This window comes from Taudactylus pleione, unplaced genomic scaffold (genome assembly GCF_031769625.1).
Source record: "Taudactylus pleione unplaced genomic scaffold, aTauple2 ptg000015l, whole genome shotgun sequence".
In the NCBI taxonomy this organism is placed as follows: Eukaryota; Metazoa; Chordata; class Amphibia; order Anura; family Myobatrachidae; genus Taudactylus; species Taudactylus pleione.
In genome coordinates, this window is record NW_028284417.1 from 3,837,849 (window position 1) to 3,853,054 (window position 15,206).

The 15,206-nt window shown below is 41.2% G+C and overlaps 1 protein-coding gene across 15 annotated transcripts in view; it reads left to right on the plus strand.

The window, feature by feature from the left end:
- RIMS1 (regulating synaptic membrane exocytosis 1) overlaps nucleotides 1-15,206 on the plus strand; it is a 417,175-nt gene that overhangs the window by 226,561 nt on the left and 175,408 nt on the right. For 6 of the 15 annotated variants that reach the window (XM_088471345.1, XM_088471265.1, XM_088471298.1 and 3 more), the window contains 2 exons: nucleotides 4,553-4,630; nucleotides 11,667-11,756. The exons of 3 other annotated variants lie outside the window; for them this stretch is intronic. In XM_088471345.1, coding sequence (XP_088327471.1) covers nucleotides 4,553-4,630; nucleotides 11,667-11,756 — 168 coding nt within the window. The remainder of the gene's footprint in view (nucleotides 1-4,552; nucleotides 4,631-11,666; nucleotides 11,757-15,206) is intronic. 6 more of the 15 variants (XM_088471239.1, XM_088471257.1, XM_088471315.1 and 3 more) reach the window with 1 other exon arrangement.

A 15,206-nucleotide genomic window follows, 5' to 3' on the forward strand; every position in this document is an offset into this window, starting at 1 on the left:
TTATGCCACTCCACCCTCTTTTATGTTGTGTATCATCCAGTAAATGAAATGGGAATTCAATCCACTTCAACACTCCCTCTAGCAGTGTTTTTCAATCTTCATATATCTCAGTTCTTTCATGACAGCCTTGGTTTGTGATACTGGAAGTCTCAGACTTAAATTGATTCTTGTTGTAGTGGGGATAGAATAAAATAAACTTGGTGCAAAAGGGTTTTCATCTTTACAAAAAATAAAATGGAACTACTTTTTCTCATTACTTGCAGATAGCCTTCTACAGCTCTTAGCAAAAAAATTAAAGTAATTTAAAATGATTCCCATTATCAGATATCTTAAGACATTTCCTTTGGAAACCCTCAAAGTCATCACAAATTTATTTATTTCCTTTCCTATAATTTATTATTTAATTTTAATTGGCTGTCTTAAGTTTGTTTCTTTATTTGAGTTGGGGGCAGGAAAGAAAATGTTGAAATACTGAACGTTTTTATACCCCATTTTTAGATAAAGACTTTTATGTACTGTACAATGCATAATCTGTGAACCAGCAATGCTTTTCTTTGTGCTCACCTACTGTACCAGCAATGCTTCTCTCTGTGCTCATGTACTGTACCAGCAATGCTTCTCCCCGTGCTCATGTACTGTACCAACAATGCCTCTCTCTGTGCTCATGTACTATACCAGCAATGCTTCTCCCCGTGCTCATGTACTGTACCAGCAATACTTCCCTCTGTGCTCATGTACTGTACCAGCAATACTTCCCTCTGTGCTCATGTACTGTACCAGCAATGCTTCTCTCTGTGCTCATGTACTGTACCAGCAATGCTTCTCTCTGTGCTCATGTACTGTACCAGCAACGCTTCTCTCCGTGCTCATGTACTATACCAGCAATGCTTCTCCCCATGCTCATGTACTGTACCAGCAACGCTTCTCTCAGTGCTCATGTACTGTACCAGCAATGCTTCCCTCTGTGCTCATGTACTGTACCAGCAATGCCTCTCTCTGTGCTCATGTACTGTACCAGCAATGCCTCTCTCTGTGCTCATGTACTGTACCAGCAATGCTTCCCTCTGTGCTCATGTACTGTACCAGCAATGCCTCTCTCTGTGCTCATGTACTGTACCAGCAATGCTTCTATCTGTGCTCATATACTGTACCAGCAATGCCTCTCTCTGTGCTCATGTACTGTACCAGCAATGCCTCTCTCAGTGCTCATGTACTGTACCAGCAATGCTTCCCTCTGTGCTCATGTACTGTACCAGCAATGCTTCTCTCTGTGCACATGTTCTGTACCAGCAATGCCTTTCTCTGTGCTCATGTACTGTACCAGCAACGCTTCTCTCCGTGCTCATGTACTATACCAGCAATGCTTCTCCCCATGCTCATGTACTGTACCAACAATACTTCTCTCAGTGCTCATGTACTTTGCCAGCAATGCTTCTCTGTGCTCATGTACTGTACCAGCATTGCTTCTCTCTGTGCTCATATACTGTACCAGCAATTCTTCTCTCTGTGCTCATGTACTGTACACCATCAAGCTGACCAGCCTTTGGACTCCCCCCCTTCCCAATAAAATAAACTTATTTTTTTAACAGTAGATGCTCTGAAAAATGCCAGCAGTAAAACCATTAATGTACCTCTTACTACTACTTAATGCACAAGTAGGCGCTCATATGTCCCTAATCCGCACTTCGTATAGAATGCCCTTAATTCATCAAAATCCTCCCATGAAATATTTAGCACATAAATGCTTGTGTTTCCCTGTAAATCTAGACACACTTATGCAAAAATAGGTGTGCAGTGCCACAAAAAGATAATTTGCAATGTAGTCCTGCAGTTTGTACATGACCCTTTGTGAGTTTTACACACAGCTAGTGCAGACCCTCCAACATGACCCGTTCCATTAGGTACAAATGCTCAGCTCCTGGACTTCCCTCTTAATTTCTGATTGCAGCCACCTGTGTTGAAAGAAACACCTGTCTCATCTATTACCTAGTTCAACACAGGTGTCTGCAATAATACATTAGGTGGGAAGTCCAGTAACAGAGCATTTTGTACCTGATGGAAGGGGTCGTGTTGGAGAGTAGGCTAGTGGGAGCTGCTAGCAGGAATAGAAGGGGGTGCCTCCGCTCCTACTGCATATGTCCATCTCAGGCATGCCATCCTCATTACTACATAATTATATGCATGGTAGGCATTTTCCGGAGAGTGCATTCAGCATTTTTATCCACTCTCTTTAGTTGAAATTCTTTATAAATCTATTAGATACATGAAATGAGAAGACTTTAGAATTGTTTTAGATTGTCTGTAATGGGAATCTATATATTGGTATATGTATAAAGATTTGGTATATTTTATCATTCCTACAGTACTCATGACTATTAAAGAGACCCACTAACTTTTTGCTGGTAGTTCCAATTAAGCTATGATTTAATATATGCTGGTAAACTAATTTCAATCTGAAAAGGCAATTCACAATTAGTTTGTATGTGAGATATTGTATTACTTTCGAGGTTCAAGTATACTATACATTTTGACTTTAAGACCAGGAGGTATATTTACTAAAGTGCAGGTTTATAGAAGTGGAGATGTTGCCCATACCAACCAGATTCTACTTATTATTAATCTAGCACCTTCTAGAAGATAATAGCTAGAATCTAATTGGTTGCTATGGGCAAACATCTCCACTTCTATAAATCCGCACTTTAGTAAATATACTGTACACCCAGAAGTTCAGTATATATACATATTGCTGTTAAAGGTTTCCTACTGTATACCATTTGGGTGGGCTTGTTTTCGAAATTGAATTTACAGCAAAAAAATTAAATATTGCGTGTGGGGAGTTTGAAAAGGACTTTGCTGTAGATTTAAAGTGAACTGGCACCAACCTATAGTTGTAGGCTGAACCAGTGTTAGTTCAGCCTACAAAATATCTGCCCCCATTGTTTTATTTTTGTAGGCATTTCGGTATATGGCAATGCTACAATGATCTCTCTTTGTTCACTTAACAACAAGTTGTCATTTCCCTATACTGCAAAGCCACTGCAAAAGAGTTTACAGTCTTCTGAGTGACTAGTGAAGGGGGATGTATCAAACCTTTTTAAGAGTGGACGAGAGGAGAAGTTGATTAATCAGCTCCTACCTGTTACTTTATAGGATGTACTTAAATTATTGCTAGAAGCTGATTGGCTGCTTTGGGAAGCTTCTGCACTCCTCCATTCGTCTGTGCATGCACAATTACCAACCAGCCAACCGATCGGTCTGGCCGCACAAACCAGTTGTGATGTCATTGTAGCTGGTTCTTGCGGCCAGCATGTCAGTTGGGAGCCCTTACACACAGGCAGATGTGCATGGTAGTTCTCAGCTATATCATGTGTACACACCGGCAAACGGTCAGGACAAGATATTGTTCGTCGGCTGGAGGATTGGTATATCGTCCAGTGCATACCCAACATTAGAAGCAAATAAAAGTTAATGTATATATCATTGACCTATATTATTGACCACAGTATAGTACCTTATTTAGAAGCATAAGCAACAACATTTTACATGATATTTAATAATTGAAATGCTGTTTGATTTCTCAAGATTGCTCAGTCTGGTAGACTGTGTTAGGCTCATTTTAGGAACTGTCTGATATGGTAACATTAGTTACATCACATAAGTACTAATTGGAGTGTGTTAGTGATTGGATCAGGTCCTGGAGGTAAACATGATTGCTACATATGGAGATGGCAACCTATGGTTTCCTTATTTATCTGTTTCTGATGGAGCTTTCCTTCGTCCTCATTTATGAAAATGTCAGTTCCTGTTTAAGTATTAGAATATTATTTGCATTGTCACTAAGTAAGGATTATAGTATATTTACTGTATGGACATTGTTAAACATGATTAATTAAACATTATTCATTTTACGCTAAGTATCGATCCTGTATCACTTCATGTCTTAATAACACATTATGACATAAAATTGTATAAATTCTAGAACAATATTTTCTCACACACAAACGGGTCCTTTCACTCAGACTGTTCAGTCATTACACAAGGTCATTAGTATTATAAATGCTTTCCTCATGAAATACATGATATACTGTAATTAATAATACAGAATACTATACATGAATACCATCATTGAAATACTGTATTTTAATTATAGTAATTTTTTAATATTAGTGAGTTTTGCATACAACTCTTTCCATGCATACTTTAGGACTGTTGTAGTGTGTATATACCCCTTTGTTTCTGTCTTCAGTGTACAAGCCATAAGTGCACTACATTACAGAATAGACAATTGACACAATTGACTACATTACACAATAAAATGTACTTAACAGATAGCCGACATATTAACAAATATAATTCAAGGCTCAAACATACTGTTATAGTCATTGCTGATATTACAAAATAAATCATAATTTTACGGCACATACACTCCAAGTACTCCACAACTCACCCAGTACAGGCAATAAGACTATTATATTTCTGTCTAAGTATCCTATTTTGCTGAAGTACTATTGCATTCTTTCTTTGTGTTCTCTTGTGTTCTGCAATACACAAGAAATACTGTTAGGCACAGTAAAACTTTGCCACCCAAGATGCCTTTGCTAGAGTTTGGTTCTCATTGGAGACTGTACAGGTAAGAACTGTGTTGTGGAGTTCAGTTATGTGGTTCCATGTTTCAGTCAGTATGTTTATTCCTAAAATAATATGACAAAAATGTGCATATATTCATTAATTGTATGGAAGGAAACACTGTGCTCACTTCACTGGTACAGTATACAGTGTCTATGTAGTGTTGTTTTCTTACTATATATGCTCTATTGTCCACCATTTACTGTTTAAACTTCAGGTGTTGTATTACTGTGTGCTATAGAACAGGGCTCTTTAACTATTTCTAATATAAAACAAGAACATCCGTTTGCACTTTCCAACAAGTGTAAACTGATTATAATCATTTTACTTACTGATAGTTATTGTCAGAAAAGTTAGTAAATTCTGAGGCCACTTGAGTATCCCATTTTGCAAGGCATATTTGTGTGATGGGTTGAAGAGCCCTGTACTATTAGGTATTACTTACATTATGGTGATGTCTAAAAAAGAACAGCTCATGCTCTATGTGCTTAATAGACCCATATTATGAGTAAAAATATTATACATGTATACAGAAAACATCAGGGACCTCACTGTGGAAATAATACATTGGTCACAGTCCTGAATAGAAACATGTTATTGAGAATTGTTGAAACAGCTTAAATAGGTTAATCAGCCTGTTTTCTTTGTGGTTATTCATGATATTGGTGTGTGCCCTGAATGATCATTCCTTAGCAAAATCAATGTGAAACCTGAACCGCTGTAGGCTACAAAGTATATCTATCAGTATGATGGCATCAAAGCCTTTTAAAATCTCCTTTCAAGCTCATACTGTAGCATAATTTCATATAAACGGATAACACTACATACTGTGTATATATATATATATATATATATATATACACACATACTATATAGAGAGATATATCTATAGACATACATTTGCATAATTATAGATAGATAGATAGACAGACACACATATTTTACAAATTAATCCACATATAAGAGTTTGGGTTTTTCTCTTAGGGACATATGTATAAAATCTGAACTGCATTGCTTTATTACATATAGTTTTCGATTTTTTTTTTTATAGTCTCTCTAATGACATTACATTAAAAAAAGGAATAAAAAAAAGGAAAAACTAATCATTTACATAAATTAATTTTTTTCTTTCTGTTGAGAAATTTTCCATTCTAACATTTGCCATCTTTCTTTTTCAAGTCAGATCAGACCATGTGTATTTTTCTTTATTTTACTTTGTTAATTATCTCTTTCATAGTTAGTCATTTGTCACGGTTAGTAATATATCTCTATTATGGCGATCAGTATAGAAGTAAAATGCCTGTGTTCCCATTCTGGTACATAGCACTAAGGGGTCAATCGAATTAGGTGCGAATTGTGAGTTTGTTTAATTAAACTTGCAGACTTCGCACAAATGCGTGCTCCTGAGAATTCTCCAATCAAAATACTCGCAGTGGAGGTTTGTGAATTGACTGCTAAATGCGATGTGAAAGAAATGCATAAATAAGTGGGGAGACCATCCTGGACCCCCCAAAATTGATAATTTCGTTAGCAGGACCATATAGAATGCTGTTTGTGGGCATTAGGAAAGTACTGAAATGGTGTCAAATGGCTGATTTGTGATTTATTTTATTTTTTTTAAAAGCAAACTTATTTGTGTGCTCTCAAACAAATTAAATGAAAAATGCAAAATAAAGTACGAAAAAATTATTTTTGGAGTACTTTGAGGGCACTTTGAAAAATTGTAAAAAAATAATACAAAAATCCAATTATTTTTCAAATAAAAAAATACATTAATTCAATTAGGGGTACCTAAACTAATGAAAAAGTTGGGGTAATTTGAGGCAAAAAAATTTTACCCCAAAAATTCATATAATTATTGGACTAACTAAGCTAATTGGAAACTTCTGATTGCCTAATTAGTCATTGGGGGGGTGTCCAAGGAGTTCAGCTCGATGTCACAACATTTTAACTTTAAAATAAAGATTTTCCTTTCCATCTTTCAGAGGGGTACAAAGGGTATACCTGTCCTGGGAAGGCTAATGTTGATTTAAAACATTGACCGCACCATGTTATAAATCACAATTAGACGCAAGTAGGCAAAAAACCCATATGATTACGCAACGATCCCCCCTTCCCCTCCGGTTACCCCGTCACCTGGTCCGCACTGAATGACGTCACTACCCGTGACGCTGCACCCGCACCGTCCTTACTGCAGTGTTACTGGCACAGGCAGCCTGGTGACGAGTGCACAACTTCAAGCAGCAGCCAGCAAAACTCTCTTCAGTCCCAGACACCCTCCCCAGTCCCACCCATGAGGAAGCCGCTGCAGTGAGAGCGACACTGACTGGCAGCAGCCTGCACAAGAGAAGGTGTGGTGACTGGTGAGGTAAGCGTGACATCGTTTTTTTTTGTTTGTTTGTTTTTTTTACTTTAGATCCTACACATTGTCAAGGTCACCTGAAGGAGATGGTTAATGATAGTTTAGTAAGACAAAATCCTGAGCTGCTATTCATTTCACTTACGAACAAATTCCATTGTACATGTAAAGTGTACAAAATATTGGCAGCTAATTTTGCATTGGATATTTCTTTACAGGATCTTATTCCAAATATATTGTTTTGCTACTTTCACACATATACAGTATATATTGTGATATGATCGGGGTAGGGTGTCCCTCTCCTGGGGTAGATGGACACCTCCTTACACACAGCAGCCAGGAAACAACACTCTAGTCGTGTGTTTTTGTGCAAGCTGGTCTGCACCAGTTTTTATTGTGCAACACCAACAATCAAATAAACAAAACATAAAATAAATCCTAGCCCGTCTGGGCTCTAACTAGACAGTAGGTTCCCTCACTAACAGAACACTAAAATAAGTCCACGTCCACAGTACCTTCAGGTTTGTAGCATACAGTGTTTCAGAGCAAGCTAACCTGCGGGCCTGCTCTCCCAGGTGTGAGACCCTGCACCAAGACATTACACAGCTTTAATGAGCCACTTCCAGGTGTAATCACTCATTAACCTGCTCTCTGGCTGAAAGGCCTAACACCTGAAACGGCCCTGTGGATGGAGCCCTACCTTCTCTCTCACATCCACACCCCCAGGACCCATTCTCTGGCTTTTACCAAAAGCTGACACTCAAACCTGTTTGTAAAACAGACCTCTCCTGGGGGCTAAAACACATAGGACAGGAACCTGGGACACACATAGAAGCCATTCCACACTTCTCCAGTGCTTCTATCACAATATATAAATATATATATATATATATATATATATAGTAGGGATGTGCAGGCTCGGATAGGTTCGAGTTTGCACGTGGAGTTCGGATTTTTCCCTCCAAAAAAACGGAACTCAGAACGAGGCAAAACGTCATCTTACATGGACGAACATCATCATTCCTGGTCTTTTGTCCAGGAATGATGATGTTCGTCCATGTAAGATGACGTTTTGCCTCGTTCTGAGTTCCGTTTTTTTGGAGGGAAAAATCCGAACTCCACGTGCAAACTCGAACCTATCCGAGCCTGCACATCCCTAATATATAGACATCTGCTGTATATTCAGTGGTACAGCCCAATTGAATATATTAAACAGAGGGGCAGATTCGATTGGCCATGGGACTTAGTGACTCCACTGCCCAGCTGCAACTCTGCCCTGAGCTATTCCATTACTGCTGCGAGTGTCAGATAAAGGTCCACATGAGACAGGAGCTGAAATCTATGAAGGGCCTATAGTGTGCCGCCACAAGGGGTGTGACCAGCACCATAAGGATGTGAGAAGTGATGTGGGACCAGTGTTGTGTGGGTGAGGGCTGCACAGGGGATATATTACTAGTGTAATGTGAGAGTCTATGAACAATGGGAAACACCCCTTGTTAACATGACCATAGTCTGACAAGAAAAAGGCACTTAGTGATGATGTAAATATGAAACCCCGTTACTAAAGAGCATAGGGGTCACTTAGTGATGTCATGAATGATAAATCCCTGTATATAAAGAGGAGAGACCTTACCCTGTTAATAGCTATACTGAGAAGAAATTACATCTAGACACCATAAGAGAACTAAAAAAAAAAGTTACTTAGTGCCACAAATAATATCCAAATATCTATATTCAGGGCCACATAGGACCCATTCCTAAGGTGGTAGGGCGGACTGATTTGAACTGACATTTGGTAGCATGTGTGTATGTGTGTGCCTTATTGAAGCCTCTGAGAGCCGCATACAGTATACTCTGCTCCTTTATCTAGGGGCGACCGGTGCCATCACACAGAACGCAAAGGCTCTGTCGCCCCCCGGCTCTTGCTCCTGGCTAGCAGGGTGCCAGGAACGGCACCCTGCAGCCAAGATTGCTGGTACAGCACCCGCGGAGCATCATGTGGATGCTCCAGATGGGCACCCTTCTCAGTAGATGCATCTGATCGGGCGCCCGGTCAGCGCTGCACTTACAGAATCAGCCCGTCATGCCCCATTCTGCGCAATGTCATGACGTTTCACGCTCAGTAGGCAGTGCCAGCACAGAGCGCAACCATGCCCTGTTACGGGCCCTGGTGGCTGGCAGAAGGATGTGCCTTGTGGAAGACACAATAGCTAACTGGATGACTAAACCAATGGCTAATGGTAGAATATACAGTGGCTAATGAGATGGATAAAAACAAATTGGATTTTATTCAAGTATTAATGTAAATACAGCTGGACGGTCGCATGAATAGAATAGTAAGTATGATTGGGTGTAGAAATATTATTCAGCTGATAGCTCTGATATTCACTTTGGGGTCTATTTACTAAGCAGTGTTAGGAGACAGAGTGAAAAAGTCATAAGGTGCCAGCCAATCAGCTCCTAACTGTCATCTCACAGGCTGTGTTTGAAAAATGACAGTTGGGAGCTTATTGGCTGGCACCTTATCCCTTTCTTATCACTTTTCACTCTTTCTCCTAACACTGCTTAGTAAATAGACTCCTTTGTGTCAGAGGTATCCCGGCCAGGGTGTAAACCAATGCAAGAATACAATGAACAGGCAATAGTAATGTAGGTTGGGGGTGAGGAAAGGTGAACAGACAGGAACATGTAAGTGTGGGGAATGGGAGGATGGAGTGCTTGCAGTAGCGGGTAATAGGGGTTTGATCTTGATGCTGGGGAATTGAGGGTAAGAGTCACTACTGTCCGGGTGCTGCGTGTGGGCTGGAGTCTACTGTCTCAGTGGTACAGGCTTTATCATAGCTTTGCCACAGCCAGTGTGTGTGAGGCGGTACCTTATAGTTGAAGGATGAAGTTCGCCTTCGGCTGCAGCTGCAGCGTGATCATGTGCTTCTCCGTAGTAACCGTGCACCGGGCAGGCAGACAAATCTTTTACAGCACGAGTGATGTAGGTACACGGAGTGGAGGAGGTGCCGGGAGGGCTAGTGAAGCCTTCCACTGCGCTGCAGCTGTCATGTGTATGTCGGTCACAGTTTGACAGTATACCTAGTGATTGAACTTCAGGTGGGAAGGGACAGGGGGGGCGGATGGGTCCTTGGTCGGACCGCAGCTGCCAGGCTGTGACAGGATTTTTGTTTTCCTGTCTACAGCAGATCCTGTTGGCCTATTTTGATGGGGTGGCCTGTAGCTGCAGCTCCACCCGCCCCATTGTTAATCGATAATGTCTAAATCTCCTTCACGGAGAGGACCCTGACGTCATCAGCCAGTGTCCAGCGTCATTCCCTGCCATCCAAGTGGGCATAGAGGGGGAATATAACCATACCCAAAGCATGGCGAGCGCAGAGAGCCCGCAAGGGGTCAACAAACTTGTTTAAGTGGGGACAAAGTACTTCTTTATCTGGCTGTCATGGGCAGGAACTGCACTTCCTCCCTCACTCGCGTCACTTCCAGGTCCCTAGCACGAAGGGGAAATACAGCCAACCATTGTTAATCTGGCCCTGACTGCTGCTACCCTGTGCGGTAAGCCTCAGAGGGTGCACTTAATGCAGATTTTTCATTGCAGCCACAAGTACTGCAAGGAAAAAAATCTGCATTAAATGCACCCCCTGGGTCTTGCCATGTTCAATTGAATTCTTCCGGGCGTTTAACCCAGGAACTGCAGCCACGCAGATAATTGTATGGATCCTGTATCTGCACTTTTACAGTATTGCAGTGTCTTTAATTTGATGATACATGTATTGGCACACGCAGGAATGTGTAGGTGCGGGGGTCGAGATTGGGCCCCCCAGATATATCAATGTACCGGGCCCCAGGATTTCTGTTGCCGGCCCTGGGGAGGTGTGAAGGGAAAAATGTGAATTCACTCTGGTTCAGTGCGAGTTGCTAATTGGATTGCAAATGAATTTGCTGTGCGAATTCGAAGAGAAACCAACAACTCGCACGTGGCAATTCGCACCTAATTGGATTGACCCCTAAATGTCACATTAAACGACTACTGAAATACGTTATCCAGAATTGGGCAGAGATAACAGACACCAGGCTGTGACATTGAGAAATAAGTGGTGCAGTGCAGCCAATAGATTATTATATTGGCTCTATATAGATGTTGTTTATAGCACTGTAACTATTAGCAACTAATGTTACATCTGCTCCGATTTTCTAAGTAGCACTAAAAATATTGCAGGGTCTGAATGGGTCACACGGGTTATAGCACCTTTTTCTGTGCACCAGTTTTCTTTTTATACAATTTGAAGTAGTTAATGCTTTTTAGCTATAAAACAATCTTCCTCTGTTACCCTTTCATCAAAGCTGTCCAATAAAACAAGATCTTAACAAATAGTAGCTATCCAGTCATTTTATCTGCAAATGCATTTTGCAGTAAGTTTGTGATTTCCCTGTGAAGCTCAGAGCCCAGGTGGGTTACAGTGTGTGTTCCCATTTTATTGGCGTCATAACTCAGTGTGCTAATATTGGGAAAGCACAATTCATATTTCTACAAACATGAACAGTCATGACAATTTTACATCTTATGCTAAGAAAACATTACTTTTTATGATTTTATATCTAACATTGTATTCCTTTCTTTGTTTTCTTTTCTATTCTTCTTTCTCTTCTACCGCTGGATGCAATGCACTGGCACTAGTGAACTACAGCCCTCCCTTGACAGGGCTCGAAGTGCTAGTACCAACTGCTTGAGACCAGATACTAGTTTGCATTCACCAGAACGAGAAAGGTATAAAACAGACTTATTCATTCTTCTCATGTGTCATAGTGATTTTGTTTGGTTTTCTTTACTATCATGTCATGTCATTTAGTATTTTTTGTTCTTTAATATCTATATCATGTTGTGTGTCTTGTAGTTCATAAATGTTATCTTGTATCATTGCTTAAAACCTGAAGTTTTAATTTGCTGAGCATTGCCAGGATTAGTATATATGTGTCCTTTTACTCTGTGGCTACAGTGGCGCTAAAGAGCCCCTCTTGGCACGGCAGGTCACAGGCAATTCGGCTGCACTGACTGGCTTTCTCGCTCACAAGATGTGTCTTATTTGCATAAATAAAATAACTGGGAGCGACAAAACTACATTGCTAGATTGCACTGATGAATTTGATGTGCGACTAGATTACACTCATCAATTTGATGTGCACCATTTTTACTTCTGTGTGCGATTGAGTCTATATTTGTTCAAAAAGGGCTCCAATGTGAGCGACTTTTCTTCCAAGAGTTCTGTTGTGATTAATCTGTGACTTTGTGAGTAAAACCAATTCCTGTGTATTTAATATCACAGCCTAGCGTCTCTAGTACACTGTGAGCAGCCTTGAGCTGATTCTACGAGAGGTATAAGGCACAATATTTTAAGAAAAATACAGAACGCTTCTTCTCTTGGAACGTCTCAGTTGTGTCGGGCATCTATCGCAAGAGCCGTAACAGGGCAATATTGCACCCTGTTCTGCACTTGCCCCCTGAGTGCAGGACATCATGACGTTTTAGCAGAGGAGAAATGACCGGCAGATACAGTAAGTGTAACGCTGACCGGGCATCCTCAGAACGCATGTTCGGCTGCATATACTGTGCGGGGTGCCCGTCAAGAGCGTCCACAGGATGCTCCGCAGATGCTGCAGCATAGATCCTGGCTGCATGGAGCCGTTCCAGGCACCCTGCTACCCACAGAGGCACCAGTCACCATAGCTATTTACGGCCGTGTCTCTAGCCGTATGGAATATATACACGCTAGTTGTATGAGGACACATCTGTATTGTAATGTTTCATTGCCATGTTAATTACAAAGGGCAGTAATGAATAGTACTGAATCAGCTGGATAGCAAAGGGTGATACATCTCTTTTTTGGCTGATAACTGATGATAAACTATTGTTGGGGTTGTTTTGGGGCCACTTTGGTTTGTTAAATGTTGGGCCAGATTGGCTAATGAAATGACACTGTGTGCTACAGTTCTTTAGCAAATGAAATAATGTGGCTATGGAACAATAATGTGGCAATGGATTTTGGGACTCAAAAATCGCAGGATGATTTGTTCTAAACAGATTTATGTATTCTGTTTAGAACATCGATACAACAACAGATAAACTAAACTCTATTCATGTAGTACAATTATCTACACAGCAGATCTGTTGTCTTATATAATGCCACACGGTACAATCAGAGGATCAGGGTCCAGTTTGGTCACACATATAAATGACTAGGCTTGATGAGAGACAGCTGTTGGGTCTAGCTGCCAGACCTCTTCTTTTCCTCCAATCTAACTGCATTTACCAATTAGAATGGACCATTATTACTATTTATGATTCCCGTCTTGGAACCGCAGTAGTGTTAATGTTGGGATTATTATTCAATGTCACTGCAGACATCGCCTTAGGGCAATGAAAGCAAACAAATCTCCCTGGTAGATAGTAGTCCCTCAAGGGCAAGTTACTCTTAAAATTTATATATGTTAGTTTAAGAGAGGAGGGGTCCCGTGTGCAGCCTGTATACGTGCCCTCCACCTCTACAGCAGCATACTGCGCATGTGCAGGTCTCTGGGAACATGGCGCCCGTACCATGTTCCTAGAGAGAGCTCTACTGCGCAAATCACAGGTAACATGGCCACCACACTATTTTCCCGGTGATTTCAGTCTGCAGCACTGGCCGACCAAGGACTCCAGGGAGGAAAGTATAATTTTATGGGTGCAGGGTGAGCCCCCAGGGACTCCACCCTGCACCTTTTATATATATACGCCAATGGTTAGTTGATATGATATATCAGAAACCAGAAATGGACCTGCAGCAAGCTGGAAATTCTACCTAGAAACATGATTCTGTAACAAATAAAACATGCTTTATGGCAAGTTAATACTTAGCACTGTTACGCTATTTTTACTAAGTCAATTGGAAATGTTATTAGCAGGGGCGTAACTAGGTATTTGAAGGCCCCATAGCAAAATTTTGTAAGGGACCCTATGTACCACCCAATGTTGAAAAATGTATATAACATATATAACTTTGACGCCTGCTTTTATGGGCAGAAATTGAAGCTATTGATATAGGTATTAAGTAGTGGGCATAAGAGAGAAATGGAAAATTAGGAGGTACAATCTCATTTGACACATAAGAAAAGCCAGTGCAGGCAATCAGTATTGCGATGCATATCTACAATAATTATTATTATCATCATCGTTTAATGCTGTAAACTACATTGGTGACTTTAGTGAGGGCAGTATCTGAGGAGTGGAGAGGACAATAGTCTGACTGAAATGGGTCAAGCAGAGAGTGGGAGGAAAGAAAGGTTATGAGGTGGTTGTAGACACTACTCTCAAGGAGTTTGGAGGCAAAGGGGAGGAGAGAGCAGGGGCGGTAGCTAGAGAGAGTGTCAGGATCTAAGGTGGGTTTTTTAATAATATGGATGAGAAGGGCATGCTCGAATGCAGAGGGTACAGTTCCTAAAAAGAGGGAAAGATTGGAGAGTTGGGAACAGATAGCAGAAGAGATGGAGTGAAGGAGGCAGGAGGGGTTAGGACGCAGGGGTGGGCAATAAGTGTCCCTCCAGACGTTGTTGAACTACAAATCCCATCATGCCTTGCATCAGTTTTAGCATGGCCAAATAGCAAAATTGTGTCCACGCATGCTAGGATGTGTAGTTCTACAACAGCTGGGGGGCCAGCGGCAAACGCAGGATTTTGAAAGCGGGGTTTTCAAATGCTTGGTTACTGAACCAATGAAAAAACATTTAGCCACAAATAAACATAGATAGATAGATAGATAGAAACAGCTTACACGGGATTTAGGACAACTACACTAAAATATACCACTCAGCCTATGACGGGGGTACACAGACACACACACCTCTATCACTAAAAAACATGAATGCAGCAGGCAAATAAATTCAGCCAGCATGATTTATTAAAGACCGCCCTCCCCCCCAGTAGTGCCCCTTATACAGTACCCCCAGTAGTGCCCCTTATACAGTACCCCCAGCAGTGCCTCTTATACAGTGCCCTCAGTAGTTCCCCTTATACAGTGTCCCCAGTAGTGGTCCCCCCCTATACAGTGCCCCCAGTAGTAGTAGTAGTCCCTATGCAGTGCCCACAGTAGTGGTCCCCCCTATACAGTGCTCCCAGTAGTTCCCCTTATACAGTGCCCCCAGTAGTGCCCCCCCTATGCAGTACCCCCAGTAGTGCCCATTATAT